The sequence below is a fragment of the Asterias amurensis genome, chromosome 18, assembly GCF_032118995.1.
Source record: "Asterias amurensis chromosome 18, ASM3211899v1".
Lineage (NCBI taxonomy): Eukaryota > Metazoa > Echinodermata > Asteroidea > Forcipulatida > Asteriidae > Asterias > Asterias amurensis.
This window is the reverse complement of record NC_092665.1, coordinates 3,226,861-3,249,682: the sequence shown is the minus strand read 5'-3', so window position 1 is coordinate 3,249,682 and position 22,822 is coordinate 3,226,861. Positions and strand designations below refer to the sequence as shown.

General features: G+C 38.8%; 1 protein-coding gene across 3 annotated transcripts; it reads right to left on the bottom strand.

Moving 5' to 3' along the window:
* Positions 1-1,032: 1,032 nt before the first annotated feature.
* On the bottom strand, positions 1,033-22,675 carry LOC139950323 (uncharacterized). Of its 3 annotated transcripts, XM_071948935.1 has the most exons (13): positions 22,434-22,675; positions 18,319-18,381; positions 15,169-15,307; positions 13,869-13,961; positions 13,163-13,265; positions 12,321-12,501; positions 10,936-10,998; positions 10,336-10,523; positions 8,982-9,077; positions 7,560-7,661; positions 6,023-6,115; positions 4,570-4,708; positions 1,033-4,112 (listed from the first exon to the last, which is right to left on the bottom strand). In XM_071948935.1, the coding sequence occupies exons 1-13, from the start codon at positions 22,501-22,503 to the stop codon at positions 4,009-4,011; spliced, it is 1,434 nt and encodes a 477-aa protein (XP_071805036.1). In that variant the 5' UTR covers positions 22,504-22,675; the 3' UTR covers positions 1,033-4,008. The 3 variants fall into 3 exon arrangements, with proteins under 3 accessions (XP_071805036.1, XP_071805037.1, XP_071805038.1); XM_071948936.1 differs by lacking the exon at positions 10,936-10,998; XM_071948937.1 differs by lacking the exon at positions 13,869-13,961.
* Positions 22,676-22,822: the final 147 nt, after the last annotated feature.

Below are 22,822 nucleotides of genomic sequence, written 5' to 3'. Positions count from 1 at the left end.
CAGTCTCGTTTTGATTACATCGATTTTTTTTTTTTTTTTTTGGGGGGGGGGGGGGGGGTGGCAGGTTGTGGCATTTTTGCAACTTTGAACCCCCTACAAACAAACAAACAAATACCAACAATCATCAAACCTTTTATATTATTGTCACGGATAGCGCCTTTCTTTAAAATAAAAAATATAATTCGACAATAGAAAAATACGTAGTAAGAACCGCATGCAAGAATTAAAGGAACACGTTGCCTTGGATCGGACGAGTTGGTCAAAACAAAAGCGTTTGTAACCGTTTTTTATACAATGCATATGGTTGGAAAGATGTTTTAAAAGTAGAATACAATGATCCACACAAGTTTGCCTCAAAATTGCTTGGTTTTCCTTCTACTGTGCGAACTAACATGGTCGGCCATTTATGGGAGTCAAAATTTTGACCCCCATAAATGGCCGGCGTGTTAGTCGACGAGGTAAAAGGAAAACCACGCAATTTCGAGGCATGTTTGTGTGGATCATTGTATTCTACTTTTACAACATCTTTCTACCCATATGCATTTCATAACAAACGATTTCAAACGCTTTTCAAAGACCAACTCGACCGATTCAAGGCAACGTGTTCCTTTAAACGCAAGCCCATGAAAAAAACCAAGAAAACTAGTCACAAGAGGGCGCTATTGCATATCACCAAGTTAATTTTTAGTAATTCTTGACGGGATCCGATGACGGAAACAACACTTTTAAGAGTTTTTAATTATTTTATAAAACATAAATCATAGCTTATTCGTAAAATGGGTAATTATTCAAAAATGTATAAACAGAATAAAATAATCAAACGGTTCCAAAAACCAAAGGTATACTTCGCCCATCTAATTCTACCTCCATGCTTAAAGGAACAAATTCTGGAAAATTGCATACTGCTTTGTACATGGCTACATTCTTACTGTCAGAAGAGTGTGCCCCTTTAAACTTTGGGACTAAGGTGGGACTCTTGTGTGGGAATTATAATTTGTTCCTTCAACAAACAACAAACAAAGAGAAAGCATATTAATAGAAAATATTTAATTTATTACTCTTCAGTCTCGCAGTTCAATACGTGTAAGAATACAACAAGTTAGTAAAATGTAGGTGAAGCAAACTATTAAAATGTTTTTAACATTGTACAAATATTTTCATAAACATGTACTTAGATTCAAATGGCACAATAATAAAGACATGCACCAAGAAATGTACACCAGCTTTGGTAATTAAACCAGAAAGGGCAGCCATTTGTTTTGTTAACAAGGTACATGATGGGATCATACTAACAATGATTTGAACCCTCAATTGTTGGGAGGGGAGGGGGGGGGGGTATGAAAACAGGGCTTAATTTCAAAGAGATAAAAATGAATTGTAAAATAGGTTTTTACCTTAATTGTTAGGCAAACATGTTACTGTATGTCACAACAATATACATCGATTCAACCAAAATATCAATCTTAAAGGTGCTGTGTCTGTCAGCATGATCAAAGCAGCCCTTGGATCGATTTCACAAAGAGTTAGGACTAGTCCTAACTTAGGACACTAGTCCTTACTTAGGACATGTCCGAGGAGATACTACAAACTGCATGGATAGTCCTAAGTTAGGACGAGTAACTGGTCCGAACTCGAGATAAGACTAGTCCTAACTCTTTGTGAAATCCACCCCTGTGCATGGAATTTTGAACCCTCAACCAGTTACAACACAGAGCTCTCCATACACTTGATATAGGGGGAGCATGTGCAGTCATTCTGTGAGAGCTCATGATTCCATGCACAACCACAGGCATGCTTTGATAATGATGACACAGCCCCTGTAAGTGTTAGTGAAATCGAAGGGGGGGGGGGGGTATTAAACCCAGAACTCTATCAAAGGACTGTATTACAGTACAAACTATTTGGTTTTCCCCCTGACTCTATTAAACAAATTACAAACCCTAAAACCAAACACAAAGCAAAGCCTATAAACAAAATGTGGTTCATCAAAACTGCACTTAGACTAAAAAAAATAACAGTAATTATCTACAAGCGTTCAAGAGAAGATGGATTATCCTGTGTGAATAGTTTACATGTTCCCCTCTTGAGTCTTTCTTGACTGTTTCAAGACGCTTCTTTGTCTAACCGTGTGTGGTAAACCATATCAATTACTTGTAGTTTCGAATGGAAGCGCTTCGGTATAGGTATTTAAAAAAGGAATACACTATTTTAAAACCACAGGACATATTTTTAACCTATTATTTACAATTAAGTAACGCCGTTTCAGAGGACAGGCTCACAAACCATATGACAAAAAATATATGACATTTTTATAATTTGGGGCCGTTACCAGTTTGTTACTAAAGTTCACTCAATAGTCTTTATAAAATTACAGATTTTTGAATAATAATTTTACAAAAAAAAACAAAAAAACAAAAACATCCCAGAAAACAAATAAACTTTCTTCAATAAAATATATGTCTATCAAGAAAAAATTACCACCTCTCAAAAACTGAAAAGTAACGAGCCATTAAAACTTAATTAAAAATAAAATGATAACTACTACAGTAGTTTTTGAATTCGGCAAGATTATTCAACATTGTTGCCAAACTACATGACCCTCAGCAGAGCACACAAGTGTGTTTAATGCCAAACTTTATTCCACGTACTGCATCTCTTTGGGACTCCTTACGTGGTGCATGTTTCCCTCCAACCTACAATCTAGACTGTTAAAGAGGAACAACAATTCCTACCTTCAGCTCCCCCACTTTAAATAATTTTCTTCTTGAAACCCCCTACCAAGAGTGGTGATTATAGCCTTGTTTGGGGCGAACTTGCATAACAAAAAAAACCTCAAGAACCCCTCAGATGAATAAGTTTGCGGCTTTTTCTATAATATGCATCATTTGGAAAAAAAAATAGGAACATCGTATTAAGTACAAGGATGCAATACACTTTTTAAGGGCAAAAAAATTGGAAAATCAGACTAAAGTTACTAGTGGTACGAGACAGGAAACATAGCAAAATGTATAACACATTAAAGAGAATTATGTAATCTTTCCAATGGAATAGAGTTTGTTAGGTATGCTTATACCCAAGGCAGTAAATGTTTAAAAAAATGCAGTGGAGAATGTTTATAGTAATGCAAAAAAAATTACTGCTAAATGGGCTTAGGAAGGAACAGTGTTTATGCACTGAGACGAGACAAGTACAAAGGGGTTCAAAGTGGTAGAAAATTTAACCCCCAAAAAGGTTGAACCTGTTATGCTTTCATTTTTACAAGATTGCTAAGCATGGAGAATTCTTGCTTAGCTTAAGCTTCGCATAAACAGCTTAACAGCCAAAATGCAATTTGACGTGCACCGACTCTGGGGTCGATTTCACAAAGAGCTAAGATTGATCGTAATTGCAAATCAATCGTAGTTGCTTTTCGTAAAGTGTGATGTCACAATACAAATCACTTATGGTAATACAATTTGTCTTGTCTTGCGATGGATTTTATTGCTTTGTGAAATCAGGCCTTGATTTCCTACTAATTTTTTGCTGAGCAGATTTTGAAAATATAAATTCCTGCCGCGTTGAAGAGCTTGTCTATGCTGCGACAAACTAATGCAAACTAACATATTTGTCAGTACATCTTTACATTAAATATTGCTTCAAATATCTAATAAAAAATTGCAAAGAATATAAGAATATTATTGTCAATTTATCTACAAAATATAACTGAATAATAAAAATGTCCTTTATAAAGGGAAAGTACATGGTCATTAGTGTTTTTTTATTTATTTTTTACAGTGAAGCAATTCTCACCGCCAGCCTCTAGTTTCAATAAACCCATCGTACACAGTGTTTAACATTTACGCTGGATCAAAGTTTTGCTGGCCAAGTTTGGGAAGCTTTTATGTCACAACCATTCCTACAAAACCAGTGTACCGTTTTGGATAACAGCAGATATATTTTTCTTGTCACTTGGGTGATAGCAGAGATATATGTATTTATAGGAGCTATATTAATTTCTCTAGTCACTTATCATTTTTTCTTAAGCTTTGAGAAGAAGCTGCTCCTTTTCTTGCTGTTGTCTTTGGAATCTTTACGTCTTGTTCCTTGGACCGGAGCGAAGCTACCATCAGCATCTGTAATGTACAAAGAAAGAAAATGAAAGCAACCGATCATGACACTTAGTTCCTTCAGCAAGGCGCTTACCCAAAATTGCTTCCTAAAAAGTTTGGTGCCTTCTCTACCAGCCAGCAGCTGATTTCCTTAACTGTACGCATCTGCGTAAGTCCACTTGCGCAACGTTTATGGTCAATAAACCTTGAGCAAGTGGACTTACGCAGTTGCGTAAATGTTCGTGAAATCGGCTGCAGGCTCCTAGTGGGTGATACCATGCCTTTATCCTTACGGACTGTGTTGGGGTAACCCTGTTTCAGTCCTAGGAACAGATGGCAAGTTGTCCCTGGTGACAGTTGATTTGGGTTTGTAGCCCTTATCGGTTAAGTGTAGCTCTCACCTTAAAATGGCCGTCCAATACATCCCCCTCCTCCCTTCGATCCCAACACCCCCTCCCTCTCGTCCTGCCGTTGAACTTACTCATTATTGGCTCCTCCGTCAGCGACGTCTTCTTAAGTAGTACAACATTCCCCCCGTCTCCTCTGAACGTCGGATCGAGACTCGCTGCAATATTCCCCGGTTGCCCGCTGGCACTGGTACGCCTATGTTGTGCTCCTTCCTATATAAAAATAATAATAATAATAATAATAATAATAATAATAATAATAATAATAATAATAATAATAATAATAATAATAATAATAATAATAATAATAATAATAATAATAATAATAATAATAATAATAATAATAATAATAATAATAATAATAATAATAATAATAATAATAATAATAATAATAATAATAATAATAATAATAATAATCAAGACTTGTACAAATAATAATAATAATAATATACCGTTTTTATATAGCGCTTTTCACGCCCGAGGGGTGTCTCAAAGCGCCTCCGACATTCGTTACCCCTGGTCACTGGGCTTTAAATCATTCCTTGAACCATCTCAGCTCCCTGGGGAGTATACAACCTGTGCGCAATAAATGCGCTGTTTGGCTAAACCAATCACAAGAACCATCTCTGCCCTCACAGGCGCATACACACACCCTGCTGGGTATTCAAGGCGCAGTAAAACCAAAAACAAAACGTAAGAAAACAGACACAGTGATGTAAGATGTTTTAAGAAGACATTTGAATTTTGTGGTACAAAGACAAGTTCTAAGATTAAGTGGTAGAGAGTTCCAGATGTGTGGCGCGGCTGAATAAAAAGACCTGTAACACCAGAAGTGTTGAGACTTGGGTCCAATGTTTTGGAAGAAATATGAGGTGACAAAAAGAATTATTCCCATAGACCCCTTAGACAATGCGAAACGCTACACAGACGCCGTGGTCACGCCCACGGTTTCTACGCACACAGAACAGCTATCGCCCAATAGTGTACCTGTAGGCAGACCATCTATAGCTGCGCTGGGTAGGCCTCCCTGTCTCATCCACGGTTTTTATGGACACCGAACAGCTATCGCCCAATAGTGTACCTGTAGGCAGACCATCTATAGCTGCGCTGGGTAGGCCTCCCTGTCTCATCCACGGTTTTTATGGACACAGAACAGCTATCGCCCAATAGTGTGGCCTCACTAATGGCTCTTTTGGGCCTTAGTGTGGGCACTTATTGACAGTGTGAGCAAATATGCAAGGGGTCTTTAAGTGAAGGTACATACGTAGCTTGAACAATGATAGCATGGCTGGAATTTCATCTTTGAGGGGGCAAGGCCATTTTCATTTTACAGAAGGCACTGCGACTGGCAACAGTAACAAGCAACGACGATCAACGACGATCAACGACTATCATTCTCGGCATAATATATGTGGGAGACTTTTGAGAGGGCACCATGGACAAGACCAGGGCAATGGAGGTCATTGCCCCTGTGGCTTTACAGGCCCTATGGATGAATGGCCCTAGGTCATCACTGTCGGTACTTACTCCTGCTGCGTAGTCCGTTAACTGTACGTTGTCAGAGAACTTGGCATCCACGGGTACAGCTACCTGGTTCTGACGACTGAGGAGGACCATGGGCTGAAAAACAGAGAAGGGGCACAACAGATACTCAGCAATGAAGATGCCACACAATAATGATTCGCTCACAGATAAATGGGTTAAATTTTACAATGCGGAAGTACAATAGATACATTTAAAGGCAGTGGACACTATTGGTAGTTGTCAAAGACTAGCCTTCACAGTTGGTGTATCTCAACATGTGCATAAAATAACAAAGCTGTGAAAATTTGAGCTCAATCGGTCATCGAACTTGGGAGATAATAATGAAAGAAAAAACCCCCTTGTCACACGAAGATGTGTGCATTTAGATAGTTGATTTCGAGACCTCAAGTTCTAAACTTGAGGTCTTGAAATCAAATTCGTGGAAAATTACTTCTTTCTCAAAAACTATGGCACTTCAGAAGAAGCCATTTCTCACAATGTTTTATACCATCAACCTCTCCCCATTACTTGTCACCACGAAAGGTTTTACGCTAATAATTATTTTGAGTAATTACCAATAGTGTCCACTGCCCTTTAATGTGTACTACAAAAATTTATGCGTATTACAATAGTAAACACATTGTATTGGCCATTCGCAATTGCCAGAGATTTAAAATAATTTGTTTTATGAGATATCGTGTAACATCACAAGGCCATGGACGGCCACTTCAACCCGAGGGCTACACTGAACTGGTTTGGGATGTAGACCCAAATCATCTGTCACCATTGCCACCTACTCCTGGGGCTAAAACAAGTTACCCCCTTCACAGGCCATAAAGAAGTAGGCATGGGTATCATCCACTAGGAGCCTGGCTGTAGAGCAGAATGCACAACCTTCCCAACTTTAAATGAAGCAACTATGGTAAAGTGCCTTGCTCAATGAACGGTGTGGCGGTTTCAACTTTCCGCTGTGTTCAGTTTTCCAAATGACCAAATACGGTAGCATTATGTCATGCGATGCCTGCGCACAGCGAAAGTAGTCCATTTTTAGTATTGAGTCGTTCGTTACCCTCCAGTAGCTGTCATGGCGGCGTCCACGAGTCGAGTACAACAAGCGGCAAACGCGTGGATCGTATGAGTTGTTTTATATGCAAGTAGAGTGTGACCTGCCTAAAGTTGTACCCATGAATACATGTAAAGAGTGTGGCAAGAGATTAGTGACTACACAGAAAAGAATCGTAATATAAACAATTTGGGGTCACTGCTGAGAGAACGCAATGTACTCGCGGCGGTATCTGACAGGTCACCCGGAAAACTGAACACGACGGAAAGCTAAAACCGTTGGAACAACGTGATGATATGTCCGACTACGTCAGCCGGAAAACTGAACACGGCGGAAGACTGAAACCGCCACACCGGGATACAAACACACACTCTGCTGCTGACAACACCAGAAATTGGGTCCAGTGACGTAGACGGCTCGGTCACGACACGCAAGACTATTCCATGCCTGCACAACAAACTAAGCAGAAAATCTTACCTCTGGGTCAGCGATTTCATCTCGAACCTTCCCCATGTAATTGTCGTAATTTTTCTTCTTTGAAAACATGACCTCCTCATGTTGCATCTTGATCGCAATTTTCTATCATCGGAACAAAAACATACAAAGAAAAGAGAACATTTGTTTAAAGGCAGTGGACACTATTGGTAATTACTCAAAATAATTATTGGCATAAACCTTACTTGGTAAAGAGTAATGAGGAGAGGTTGATGGATAAAACATTGTGAGAAACAGCTCCCTCTGAAGTGACATAGTTTTGGAGAAAAAAGTAATTTTCCACGAATTTGATTTCGATACCTCAAGTTTAGAAATTGAGGTCTCGAAATCAAGCATCTGAAAGCACACAACTTCGTGGACAAGGGTGTATTTTATTTCCATAGTTATCTCGCAACTGTGACGACCGATCGCGCTCAAATTGTCACAGATTTGTTATTTTATGCATATGTTTAAATACACTGAGTGAGAAGACTGGTCTTTGTCATTTACCAATAGTGTCTACTGGCTTTAACATCTTGGACACTGGGAATAACAGTTTTCTTTTTGAGGAAACTAGATCGACAGCCTTTTCTCTTTTAGCATCACACAACCATAGCTGTCAGCCACCATCAATTAAGCCTGGGCGACACGACTACTGAAATTTACTACTCAACTAGTCGCCTCTTAAATAGTTGCGACGTCCACACTCTAGTCGCCACTCCTTTTAATTCCCAAGATGCATTGTGCTGAAGGGATTGAAGAATTGTGCCACTGATGTCTGATTGTGTTTCGTAAGTAAATCATGTTTTTGAAAATAGTCGTGAATGGCACGATAGGTTCACCAAGCAGGAAGTTGCGACTATCTTTGTAGTAGACTTGTCTGCAAGATTAATCGAGTAGTTATACAACGGGAGTCACGGCTCGACTAAGCAATCAACAAATGCGAATTCGACACTAGTTGCCAATAATGGCCCATGACACGCTTGAATCTTTGTTTGTTTGGGATAATTTTTCGATGTTGACTGTAAGCTTGGGCGATATCGATTTATTTTATACACGATATATCGCCGACAATATATCGCTATATTCGATATAATCGCGATTAATTAAATTTGACATCATCAGTCTTCAAACTCCAAGTGAAAGTTGTAGAAGAGGCAGTCATAGCTTAAGAGAGGTGTTCTAATGACCTATTCTTCTGGATTTACTCCAAACCTATGGGGTGCAACATGTATCAGCTAGCAAATACATCGTGACATTAAATCGATAATGCGATATATCGCGATTATCGCGATATATCGCAATATATCACGATACTATCGATATTTCGATTAAAACCAAATCCATCCGATATCGAAATCGTTTCCAAATTGATATCGCGATAATCAATAATATCGTGATATCGCCCAAGCTTAGTTGACTGACCTGGTCATGAATAAGTTGCTGCCGTTGTTTATCTGAGAGCTGAGGTGGAGCTCTTGACCTTTGAACTTCTTCTCTCTGCAACCTTCGAGCGAGCTCCTACAAAATATTCACAAACACAAATATAAGTTGAATGTAAACGTCAACCAATTTTTGATTACCAGAAGGAGGGAACCGGCAAAAATACTATTCCACATGATTCATCTGTGACTGGTATTTTGCTTTTTTTTGCTGAACAAAGAAATATTTGCTGTTTAAGCAGCTCTATGAAATGGACTTTCGGATTTTGCTCTGCATTCACAATCATAGGAAGTTTTTCAATAGTGCATTGGGCAAAATACCATTATTAAAACAGAAGTAGCAAGAAATGACTTGACCAAGAAAAAGACACTTTCAAGAGACTGCTAAAGCCAAAAATATCTTTTAGAACTAGTAATCTTTGGCGGATGTAGATGTTTGGAGAAGAATGAATGCAGTGTATCACCCAACACTACAGGAACTCCAGCAACTTTTTAAGCTACGCTGATTTATTTTTTTACCACAAATTGAAAATAGGGACGGGAATAGAGGTAGGAATATTCACAAAAAGCTACTGCCTGTTGCCACCAGAAAAACCTGAAATCAATGGGAAAAGACCAGTCCACATGCAAGGTCTGGTCTGAGGTGGGATAAGTACCGGGGTCTACAGAGGCCAACAGCAGGGAAAATAACCTCAAAGCCAACCTGTGAACCCCAATTATACCTTCTGTTGTTGTTGTTTATTCAATCTAGGTTGAACGGATCGCTGAGCAGCAGTGTTAGGCAATAACAGAAAATCATTAATTTCATAAACAACAATTCTCCAAATAAGTAAATAAAACAAAAACAGATAAAATACACAGATCTAGGCAATGCTTTTTGGAAACCTGTCAAAGAAAAAATTCATAGCAATCTTGCCCTTCAAATATTTGGGATGAAACTATTCAAGAGCATCAGCTGTAGCCTGAACATCTGACATCACATTTCGAGGCTCGTGAATAATGCCAGAGAGTGGCCTAGGTCAATCCCCGTCAATCTTCACCTTTCACCTACATGCATAACCGAAAGTGCAGCTGCCAAACGTCAACTCGGACCAATCAAAACACAGATATGGAAAGCTTACGTCACGTACATTTATCCAATGACATCATTGTATCCAATTAAATCACTGGTTCTGAAAAGCAAATACCTGTCTTTACCCTTGTGGATAAAGTCAGGGTACCAGTCTAGGTCTAACTGTGGTGATCTCAATGAACAGTGCCCTCTATAGTTGTTATTCAAATCACGTAGTCCAGAAGACTAATTATAAAAGTGTATGAGTTTCAAAGTGTTTTCAAACCTCATCATCTTGGATCTTGGCGATGATATCCGTCTCCTCGTCACTGTCGTCGTGAGCAATACTTGAGAACCCTTGCTGGCTGTGAGCCGACGAGCGTGACGCTCGGTTTGGTTGGTGTTTCCCTCCTCGAGAAGGCGCCTCCTGGCTGTCTGTAACCTTTAACCCCTTGACGTCTGGAACCATATAATCTGAAGAAAAGACGAAAGCAGCCCCAGTAACAATAATTTCTTCTTGAGGAGCCATGCATCCCATTCAAGATATAAAACTATAGTCTAAATAAAACAAGAATTTTGTTTCTAGTTCCTGAAACAAATATTTCTTCTAAAGTGGCCACTACTCCATTGAAAGGTAAAGTGCCAAAATCAAAATAAAAACAATATGGAAACAAAGTTGTTGACTTCTTGTCAGCCCCTGTAACATGCGTTTCTTCTAAAGTGGCCACAATATTCCAATTTGAAGTACAGTGCTAAAATCTATTTAAAAACAGATTTTGATTTCTAGCCAGCCCCTCTACCACAAAATTCTACTTAAGTGGCCACACGTCTCACATTGAAGAAACACTGGGAAGGGGGGGGACCCAAACTGGTTTTCTGATCGTACCTTTTTGTCTGTGCTGGTCTCTATGATGTGAATCTTGTTTATGCCTGTTTCTATGACGATACTCTGTTATCGTTAGCGAAGTGTTAAACACAGCAAGAAGAGAGAGTTCCGCGGCAGCAATGTGGAAAGAGAGCATGGTGGTTAGTGAGTTAGAATAAAAAATAGAAGTATATTTAGTTTCAAGTTATTGGAGCACAAGATTCTAAATCCACAAGCAACATTTTATAAAACTCCAGTATGAAAGGAAACAGATTCAGATTAGCAAACATTATTGGTTTTTTTAAAACCTGGGCCTTATCTCAGAGAGCTGCTTAACCAGAGTTCCATGCTGAAAATTTCTAAGCAAAAAATAAGCAGGATACCAGTTGCATAAATACAACATGATACTGTAATTTGGCTGGTAACCTTATTCTGGTGCGCATAACAGTGTAATGAATGTTTTTTTTTTCTTTTCTTTAGCAGCTCTTTGAAATTGAGCCTTGCCCCAAAATGAAACTTTACCGCTGAAGTCCTCGCGTTAACAAGAACGAAACAAATCATGCAGCTGGACTTTTTAAGGGTTTGGGTTATTAGGCAGGGGTCGAAATTGCCACTAGCCCGCTAGCCCGGGACTACCAGATTTACAGCCGGGCTACTGATTTTTCCAGTTTGATAGCCCGACGGGCTAGTGGAAAAACAAAGCAAAAATCATCATTACAAATAACAAAGAACTGTGCTATGGTGTATTGTAAAGTTTGAGCCGTGACGCGAGACATAACGTGTCTTTCGGGCTACCAAAATCTCATCAGGGCTACTAAAAATTATTGGTTACTAGCCCTGCTGACTACCATGACAATACACTTAATTTCGACCCGTTAGGGCTTTGATAGTTAGTTAAGAAAGCTTATTTTCAAGTTAAAAAGTCAGGAGAAGAAGGTTCAACTTTGGTTATTAATTGAAGCAGAAGTAAGTGAGTTCACTTCTGTCATCATCATCTTCAATTGCTGGAGGTGGCTAAAATTGAGCCAAGCCTCTGTTGTTAGACTACTCATAGTGTAAGTAGTGAGTGTTAGTGAGAAACAAGTGTGAGTAGTCAGTGGGTAATGAATACACTTACTATCATCACCTTCTTGAATGCCATGAGGTGACTGAAATCAAGCCCAGGCTCGTATTAGACTACTCAGTTTGAGTAGATGAGTAGTGAGTAGATGAGTTGTGAGTTGGAACGAGTGTGAGTAGTCAGTGAGTAATGAGTAGACTTACTATCATCATCTTCTTGAATGCCATGAGGTGACTGAAATCAATCAAGCCCAGGCTCTTGTTTGACTCCTCAGTTTGAGTAGATCAGTAGTGATTAGTGAGTGAGAAATGAGTGTGAGTAGTCAGTGAGTAATGAGTAGACTTACTATCATCATCTTCTAGAATGCCATGCGGCGACTGAGGAGTACTCTTATATCTCATCTGCTCTTCCTTAGCGAGTTGCCGTGCCAACCTCTCATCCTCCTCTTCATACTCGATAGATTGTTGTCGTTTACTCAGTATCTGTCGTTTCTTCTCCTCGTGAGCGTGGAGACGCATCGCAAGCTCCTGCGAGAACAAAAAACTAATAGGGTTACTCAGTTGTCTGACTGTGAGTTCGAATCCAAATTGCGCTGTTCAGTGATTGTGTTACCTACATGTAGTGCCACAATTGACCAATCCATTAGGCTCTGCCTACGACGCACGTGTGAGCAAGAACACGTGAGCCTCTCCAATGCCTTTCTGCACAACTCTGCCGCGCGCGCCAAGTATACACGCACGCATGTCGAACCTTATTTGTCGGACTTTCGTTGCGTTGTGATTGGTCAATATGCAATGGGGCGGAGCTTAATGGATTGGTCTATTCACCACAATGAGCAGGTCGAAACACTGGGAGCAAGTTCAAGTGGACACATTTTGTCGAACCTGTATACATTACTGACCACCAATGTACATGCGCTGTGACGCACTCACCCGAACGACTCATTCGGAAGTCTAGTCAACCTTCTGCCTTTTTGCTATAGTGTCACTGGTTCACCTCTGTGCGTTACACATGTAAGAAATGAACATGCTGTTGGGACCAGTGAAGAAACAGTAGTCAACCAGTAGTCAACCAATGGTCGACCAGCCTGGGTTCAAGTCAAATAGTCAACACACTCAAACTTTCTCTAGGTTGCAATAGACATAACAAGTAAATTTGCAAAATGAAAACCAAGTAAAATATATTTACAGCATCGGTTTCTTCAAAGCTTTTCTGCTTCTGTGTCTTCTTCTTCTCATCTGCCATCATCTTCAAGTAGAGCTGTTTGGCTGCCTCCCGATCCGCCTCCTCACTGAAAGGTCAAAGGTTAGATGAGTTAAACGTCAAACAAGGTCAAAGCTTCCACTTCTTAAGACACTTTTGGGCACCTCACAGGAAGTTACCCAAACTACTTAAGACAAAGGACAAAGCAAAGACAAGAATCCATGACAAAGTATCTTGCTCAAGGACATAAGCTTTACGTCCCATCTGAAGGATGGAGCAATTATTGTCAAGACCGGGACTCAAACCCACACTCTGCTGATCAGGAACACAAGAGCTTGAGTCTGGTGCTCTTATCCGCTTAGGGAGCCACAACGTGCCTGGCCATTTGGCAAGAATTATAAAATTAATAATAAATAATATAAATATTTATAATGCGCTGGTAGCCATCACACAAGATGCTCATGGCTCAAAACCGGAAAATTACTTTATGACATTCTTTAGTCAGCTGATATTAACTATTTGATGAGCTACCATCTTTGTTTTACTCTTTTTTTGACTCTATCAAAATCACTGAATCCAACGTGAGGCTGGAAGCAAAATTAGTCTGGCCACCTTTCAATATAATGAGAAACCGCAGTCAATGACTGTTGGTGAATATAGGGAACCACACCAAAGATGTGCGGACTTATACTTTTCTTTTTGTCGGAGCTCCCGCATCTTTCGTTTCTCTTCCTCCATCATTTCTTGGAGGAGTTTCTTGGCCGCCTCCTCGTCTTCCAACTCTCTAGTGGGTGAAAAGGGAGGATGAGAATGGGTGGAGTCATGCAAATGAGGGGTCAGGGGGTCTTGTGTAAGGGATCAAGGATATGCCAAGTGGATATAAGGCTGCGACAGAATATCCTTTTTGAGAGTTAGATTTTAATAATGTCTGGTACAATGACTTCGTCACAAGTTCCCACTTCAATAGGAGACTTTTGGGACGCTTGGTGGCAGCAGACTTACCAGGTAAAATCCATTGTTCTTGGTAAAGTGCGCATACTCAGAACTATGTAAACAATGGTAATTTACCCGGTAAGTCTGCTGCCACCTAGCGTTCCAAAGTCTCCCATTAAGTTTCAGCCTATTGAAATCATGGCAGCCCTGATACTTCACGGAGGCATTTGAGGCGACTGCCTCCATGCCTCTGAGTCATTGCCCTGGTGCCCTTGAAATCGCCCCAGTAGAAATTCACAGTTTGCCTCATAGGGTGCCCCTTAGTCGTTACCAAGGAGAAAATGCCTCGGTGCCTTTGCCATTTCAAAAATGAAACAAACAGGCATCGTGATAGTTGCAATATCACATGATTCAGGGCAAGCGTCGGCAGACACCCATACACGCTTCTGAATGAAAGTGAATGGCTAAATGGTACCAGGGTTTGCTCATCTGGGGGTTGCTATACAAAAGCTTGTCTCGAACCACTCTTTATAGTCTGAGGAATTGTACTAGACGTTATTCAAATTAAACTCGCATTAACGGATGCGAATGATCACCACGTTAGTTACACGCTTAGCAAAAACTGCAGCAGCATGTTTCGTCAAATCGAACGCAGCTTAAAAATGGGTTTACTAAAAGTGCATGTTACAAATGTATGGAAACTTAAAGTGACCTTCATGCAGGCTTAAAATAAATACAATCATGTAGATGGTGATAGATATTATTGTAATGCACCCTACACCTTGAGATAAAGCATCAACTATGTGTGCATAATGGTAAACTTAAAAGAACTGTGTACAAATTGTGTATTTTGTCCAATAGTGGACATGTAAAATAAAACATGTAGACGGTGCTATTGACTATTCATGCAATACATACCTTTTTAATGAAACATCAACTACTGTGTTCAATCATTAGATAATACAAACTCCACTTAAAAAATAAGGGCAGATGGTGATACACAGATTTGCCATGCGCCATGCTTTTATCAAAATGACATCAACTGTTTGTTTTCTTACATTTTTCTGTTCTGCTCAACAATCTCATGCTCCTCTTTAAAAGCATTGATAGCTTCTTCATCAGCCGCTGATTTCGCTGTCTTGATATCCGATCTGACTGTACGACGTCTGCTGATGTTACCGGAGTAATGGTTGACATCTGTGGGAGAAAAAGAACAGACTTGAGAAAAGACTAACACTGACACTAAAAAGGCCAACTCCTTCATTGTTTGTGGGATTTGAGGCATTGGATTGCAAAGTATTAAAGGTTTGCAGTAACACCATGAGTGTATTTACTTGCCAGGTAGCCATGTTCTTTTGAGAACCTGTCTTGCTTTTTACTATACTACCTACAGTGTTCTTTTTTTGTTGAAGTGAAGGAATTGGGCTTTCAGGAAAATTACAGTAAAAGCGAACCCAGAAGGATTTGGGCCATTTTGGGTGGATTTCACAAAGGGTTAAGACTAGTTTTGTCTCGAGTTAGGAGGAGTTACTCATCCTACAACAATGAAGACTGTACCTGTACCAGAAGGATTTATTGAGGAAACCCAGGAAGATGTAGATGGACTAGCCTTAAGTTTTTAATTACTCCTAAAGAGTTCTGGGGTGGATTTCACAAAGATTTAGGACTAGTCTTATCTCGAGTTAGGACAAGTTACTCGTCCTAACTTAGGACTATCCATGCAATTTGTATATCTCCTAGGACTAGTCCTAACTCTTTGTGAAATCGACCCCTGGGACTATCTTTGAGAAATCGACCCCAGACTATTTGGGCAGAATAGGAAATAAAAGGGTTTGGGTGGTATGCAGCTTAGATGAAATAGGATTCCGAAGGATATGGGCTGTTAAAGGATTCGGGTACTTTTTCAAAATGTCCACAGATTTACATTAAACTTACAGGGTTTGAAGATAATGATAGTGGAAAGCTTCCCTTCAAATATAACTAACTAAGGTTGTGTAGTTTTTGAGAAATGAGTAAATCAAGTCACAAAATAGTTTTGGTCTCATGAGACCAAAATTATTTTAGCATGTAAAATCCCCTTAACCAGTTATGATATTATACAGAAACCATAGCATAACTGGTTAATACGTTTTTGCATGCGAAAACTTAGACGAAAGTTATTACTTTTACTCATTTCTCCAAAACTACAGCACCTCAGTAAGTAAAATTTCAAGGGAAGCTTTCTACTATCATAATCTTCAAATTGTGTAAGTTTAATGTATATTTGTGGACATTGTGTTTTTTGTTAGGAAAGAGTACATAATTTTTAGGGTTGAACAAAGAATTGACTAGAGTGGGATTCGAACAAACGACCTCCAGATAAACGTGCCGGCGCTCTACCAACTGAGCTATCTATCTAGCCCTATATTGGCGGTGTCCCTATTTTGTCAATATCTTTGTTCGGGGGTGCCAGTCAGAAGCCATACAACTGTTAACTGCCGTGTAGCCAGGGATCACACCCAAATTACGATACAACCTGGGAAGCGGCAGCTAGGGGATCACCTTAAGGGGATGCGACTTTTTGTTTCAGATATCAATATAAACCACAAGGGAAACTGACTGGGTAAATTTGTAAAAGTTTGAAAAAGTACATAAATATACCTTTTAAGGGTGATGATGAAGCATGTGGAGGAAAAGGCATTCTACAAAATCTACAAATATTTTACAACCTGACCCATACATTTTGCCATGACGTGAATAGGGTCATGTTGGTATCTAAAAAGAAAATGAGTTTCAATTCAATATTGAAAAGTTTGTTTCACCACAGCTCAATTTTTTAATCAGAAATCACCATTATTTTTTTTTAATCAGCATGCCACCATAACTAACACATACCTGTAAGTTAGTTAACTTTCATATCCACTTGTAGGTTCCAAAGCAGTATACAACACTACCAAAAGTTATTACAACATGTGCAATGGAGTTTTTACGTACTCAACACGATCTAAAAAATCGCTGTCCCGTGTCCAACTTTAACCCCAGTGATTGTATTCCGATAATAGTTGTTCAGCGAAGCGTGACACGCAGCAGACACCTAAATCAAACTGCGAGCCAGTGCATAATTACAATACCCTTCTTTCAGCGCGTGGTGGGTTTTGAACAATCCCATGCAATGAAGCAGGAGTTTTCCACTGTAGTCTGAACCATTCTGAACTCAGTTATTCACTTTACTTGGGTGTGGGATTATTTTTTTCAATGGAATCCAATGTTGTGGTATTAGACAGTTTTTATAAAAACTTTTTATATTGAACATGGTGGACAAAGGCCTGACATTTCATGTGGGCATATAAGGCCCAGTAAACAAAGAAACATACCGTCCGGGTTTCTCAGAAAAAGGAAGGAGGTTTTTTTTTTTTTTTTTTTTTTTTTTTCCAAGATGGCCGCCCTACTTTGCAAAATGTCAAATATCCATTGGTTTTTTTCTACTGCTCAAACACACAATACATTTATGAAACATTTTGGACAAGACATTCAGACAAGACATTCAGACTGTTTTAGCTGAGATTGTTTAAAACAACCCTTTTTTCATTACACAAAAAAGAAAAAAAAAAAAGAAAAAAAAAAAGAAAAAAAAGAATGTGCATCAGAACAAGAAAAAAAGAAGAAAAAAAAGGAGGCGCCCTATAAAAAGGAAGCGGGCGGGGACGCTAAACATGTTGGGTTTTTTTTGCTCGGCCTAAGAAGAAAATAGCTTACTCCTTGGTTGTTGCCTTGATGCCCCCATCAAAATATTCCAGTAGAAATTTAAACTTCCCGCGTACACAGTGTTGCCCTTACTTCTGTGTACCAAGTATGCCATGGTTGCATAAGAAAATTATAAAGCCTGGCTGCATACACTAGAGTACAATATATACACGCATCCGTACCTTTGTACCTTTGCATAAAACTGAAACCACGGGACCCTAACATGTAACTAGTGCAGTGACTCATGAACGAAGAAAGAGGGAAATGCCATTTTTACTTTTAGATGTGGGTGGAAAACCCCCAATATGGAAAAACCCACTCAGTCAGGCAGGGACTGAAAACCCAATCCACACGTAAAGCTAACCTGAAACGCCCTTATGGTGTATTATGTGTGGGAATGTTTTCTTTTTTACATGGTGAATTTTAAACTCCGAGAACAACAAATTTATTGTAGGATAACAACAAAAACGGTTTGTTGTACTTACTTTCTTCTTCTTGAAGTCGATGAGCGAGGGCGCCATCTTCGATAACGCTCCATTCTTTCTTGACTGTACATGAAAATAAGTGGAGAAAAAAGAATGGCACAAATAGATTGTTAACAATTTACTCAATCCTTCAAAACAAACTGCTCAAATTCTTCCAAAATTATTCAAAGTGAGTTTATGTGTGCGTATAATCCCTACTGTAGTACTGCCTCAATCCCCCAAGTGACCCAACGATATTATGATCCCTACTGCCCAAACTCCTCAAAACAAACCAATAGAAATTTTAGATTGGTGCTGTATTGTATCAATCCTTCAACAATAAAATAAAAATAATGTCAACGTTTTCCTGTAGTTAGTTTACATACACCTAGACGTAGTTTTGGTTTCAGTTCTTTTATTCAAAACAAACATGATGCACAATAAAAGTACAAACAAATTACAGAATAATATGTACGCAGTTCAAGTGTATTAAGCAAGATCACTACATAATGTACAAGCAATCAACAAACACAGTGTACAGGTACAAACTGTAATGTATAGCATCCTCCTGAAGATGATGGTCGATTTCACAAAGAGTTAGGACCCTAACTTAGGACTAGTCCTAGGAGATATACAAATTGCATGGATAGTCCTAAGTTAGGATGAGTAACTGGTCCTAACATGGGATAAGACTAGTCCTAACCCTTTGTGAAATCCACCCCAGAGCATACTGAGCGAAACGTTGAGTAGTCAACCAGTTCTTTTCAAAACCAAACACTAGTCAAAAGAGATAAACAATACATGTACTCATTGGTACCAATTGAAGTCTAGCTGTTCAAGACCACTTAACTTCACTTAAAGGAACACTTAAAGGAGCCTTGCATAGGTCCAGTTGGTCTTTGAAAAGCGTTTGAAACCGTTTGTTATAAAATACATATGATTAGAAAGACATTTTAAAAGTAGAATATAATGATCCACACAAGTATCACTCGAAATTGCGTGGTTTTCCTTTTACCTCGTCGACTAACACGATCGGCCATTTATGGGAGTCAAATTTTTGACTCCTGTAAATGGCCGACAGTGTTAGTTCGCGACATATAAGGAAAACCGTGCAATTTCGAGTGACACTTGTGTGGATCATTATTCTACTTTTAAAACATCTTTCATCATAACAAACGGTTTCAAACGCTTTTTATAGACCAACTCGTCCGATCCAAGGCAACAATGTTCCTTTAACTCCACAAACTAGACTGGATTGTGGTGGAGGTACCTGTAACTGCATTTTTTGTAACCAGAGGGCACTTTTCTTGTTAGTTTCTAAAAAATACCAGAAAATATTTGTATTCCAGACTTCCCACTCGTTTTCGATTTTTTTTGTAAAGTATCTAAGTGGAAAATGGACAAGAACAATATCACAGTTTTGCAGAGCATGTTGTCTGGACTGTTAAGTGGCAGATTTTAACAACTGAGGACGCAACCCTCGTTTAACAAAGAACACTGCTATTTATGAAGAAGTTCTGCTTATAATATAAAGAATACAATGTAGATTCTGAAGTCCAGAATCTCATTCCCGCTTTGTGCTTATTTGTTTTGTAACATCATTACTGATAAAGAATTTTTTTTGGGCATTCCTGTTACATAAAAATGAAAGTGGACTATGGTATACTACGTGAATACTACAGGTAGGTGTGTTTTATTTTTTCTATGCTGCACAAGAAAAAATTGGTCACCGACTTTAAAGGCAGTGGACACTATTGGTAGTTACTCAGAATAATTATTAGCATAAAACTTTTCTTGGTGACAAGTAATGGGGAGAGGTTGGTGGTATGAAACATTGTGAGAAACGGCTCCCTCTGAAGTGCCATAGTTTTCGAGAATGAAGTAATTTTCCACAAATTTGATTTTGAGACCTCAGATTTAGAACTTGAGGTCTCGAAATCAACCATCTAAACGCACACAACTTCGTGTGACAAGGGTGTTTTTTCTTTCATTATTATCTCGCAAGTCCGATGACCGATTGAGCTCAAATTTCCACAGGTGTGTTATTTTATGCATGTTGAGATACACCAACTGTGAAGGCTAGTCTTTGACAATTACCAATAGTGTCCACTGCTTTTAATACTCCAGGGACTTTCCTGTGTTTCCTTGGCCCTATTCAACAACAACCATACTATCATGTGACTGAACAGCCCCTGTTTACATCATTGTCACAGTGTGCTAGTTTAATTCGACCTTGGTACAGAGACAAAAACCTTCACGAATAACATCCTTGTTGATTGTAGTTCTACTGTGGGGGATTTACACAATATGTGGGTAGCCTTCAAAGCTTTAGTCACTGTCAACATAGCACAGCATTACATCATGGTTTAATTTTGAGTTAATAATGTAGGTTGATGAACAGAAAAATTGTTTGGTGAACGTAATTTTCTATACAACACAATTATGCACCCACTTGTGTGTGGGTGCAACAACACAGAATATTATTTTATACTCACACATTCGGGCTGTTCACTGACAATCGATAAAATCAATTCAGACCATACGGTACACATGACATCTACTACATGTACATATGTAGGTTATCACACACATTAGTGTGCAATCCATCCAAAAAGGATATGAACATGATGTATAATACATGTATAGCACTGTACATGTAATAGCCTACATTGGTACATCTCATATTGGAAAATTGTGCAGTCAAAAGTCAAGTCTTTTTTACTAAATTTCTCCAACACCGCTTAGCATATTTAAATATGCTTTAGCCTATTAAAGGGAACTTGGGAAGGTACAAGTTTGGTAATTACTCAAAACAAATGTTATCATAAAAACGTACTGAACGAGTAATGGAGAGCTGTTGAAAGTATAAAACAATGTGAGAAACGGCTCCCTCTGAAATAGCTTTGATTTTGAGAAATGAGTAATTTCTCACTCAAATAATAAAAGACTTCTAGCCAGAAGTCTTTTATTCCTATCTGAAAGCACACACATTCGTTCAACAAGGGTGTTTTTTTTTCATCATTTTCTCTCAAATTTTCACAGGCTAGTTATTTAATGCTTATGTTGGGATACACCAAGTGAGAAGACTGGTCTTTGACAATTACCAAACGTTTTCAGTTGTGCATACATCAGTCATTATGATGAGCTACATATAGGGTTGAAATGTGACCCTTTCTTTTAAAACAAAATCTTCAATCATAATTTAAAGGAATGGAGCTTCTTGTTTTTGTGGTTTTCTTAAATACTTATATGAAATGTGAATTTTATTGAGTTTTCAGCGCTTTCTAGTTTCTTCTTTATCGTTTCATGACCCCTAAAATGCAAATTCTCACTTGTGTGTGATTTTTTTAATTTAAAACACATGTCCTTAAAATTACAGTGTTTGTGCTCACACCCTATTGGCCAACAGAAGTGGTTTGTGATGTCACCGTGACCATTTTAATTTGGACAAACAATAATACATAGGGGTGATTGGCGTAAAAGCGGTGCTGTGGGTTGGCAAATATTAGAAAACTGGGAAATCAAACAGCTTGTTTGACTTAGATACTGGTTAGAATAGGTTCCAATGCTGTGATTAAAGCTATCAACAACTCTGTGGGTGACGCCATGCTAGCTGGGAAATCTGCCAAAGCCATGAGTGACAGAAACTTATGACTTATGAGAATATAGAATTTACACAGGTATTTCAGGCATTTATTTAACTTTACTAGTTTAGCATGTCAATGACTTTTAAACACTACCTATATTCATTCAGCTTTACATTGACACAAATTTCATTTTAGAACAATACTAAAATCATAATATTTACAGTCCCCCCCACCCCCCCCCCCCCCGCCCCGCCCCACCACCTAAATGAGGAGTCCAAACCCCAAACGAGGAGTCCAAACTCCAAAAAGTGAGGAACTCCTGTCCTGATTCAAGTCTTGAAGAAGCAGAGTTACAGTTAGTATTATTGATTGACATTATTGATTGACATTATTTGTATGATCATGATGGGCTAGTCTGCTGTCCAGAGTTCTACACATACAACTCGATTAGAATAAGAAATATTATGACATTCTAATCAATTTATTTGTTGACTTGGTGAGTAAAAGAAGTTTCGAAATTGAAAATACAGTACAGTCCGATTCTCTTACTTTCTGTAACGTTTCCTTTTACGTCAGTAGTGGCCACACCATTTTCTGCAATCCCAACCTTTGCCGCCATTGTGATGGATTTCACCTACTCTTTCCTTCAAAGACTGAACGCCTAGAAAAGTGAAAGTACATCAAAAAACCAAGGACAATAATCCACACTTTCAGTGGTACGGGTAACTGTTATTTTACACGCAAAACCACACACGCACACACATACGCAAAGCATTACTCACTGTTTTTAGTTTTTTAACAAGTAGTTCGTGTTTACGGTGCCCCTGAAGGGAGCCCTCTGTTGTTTAATTAATTAAAACTGGCCGCGGTGTTTAGTCATGTGCTTGTCGTCAATAAAATAATTATTATCCATCTTTCAACAAGTTTTATAATTCGGT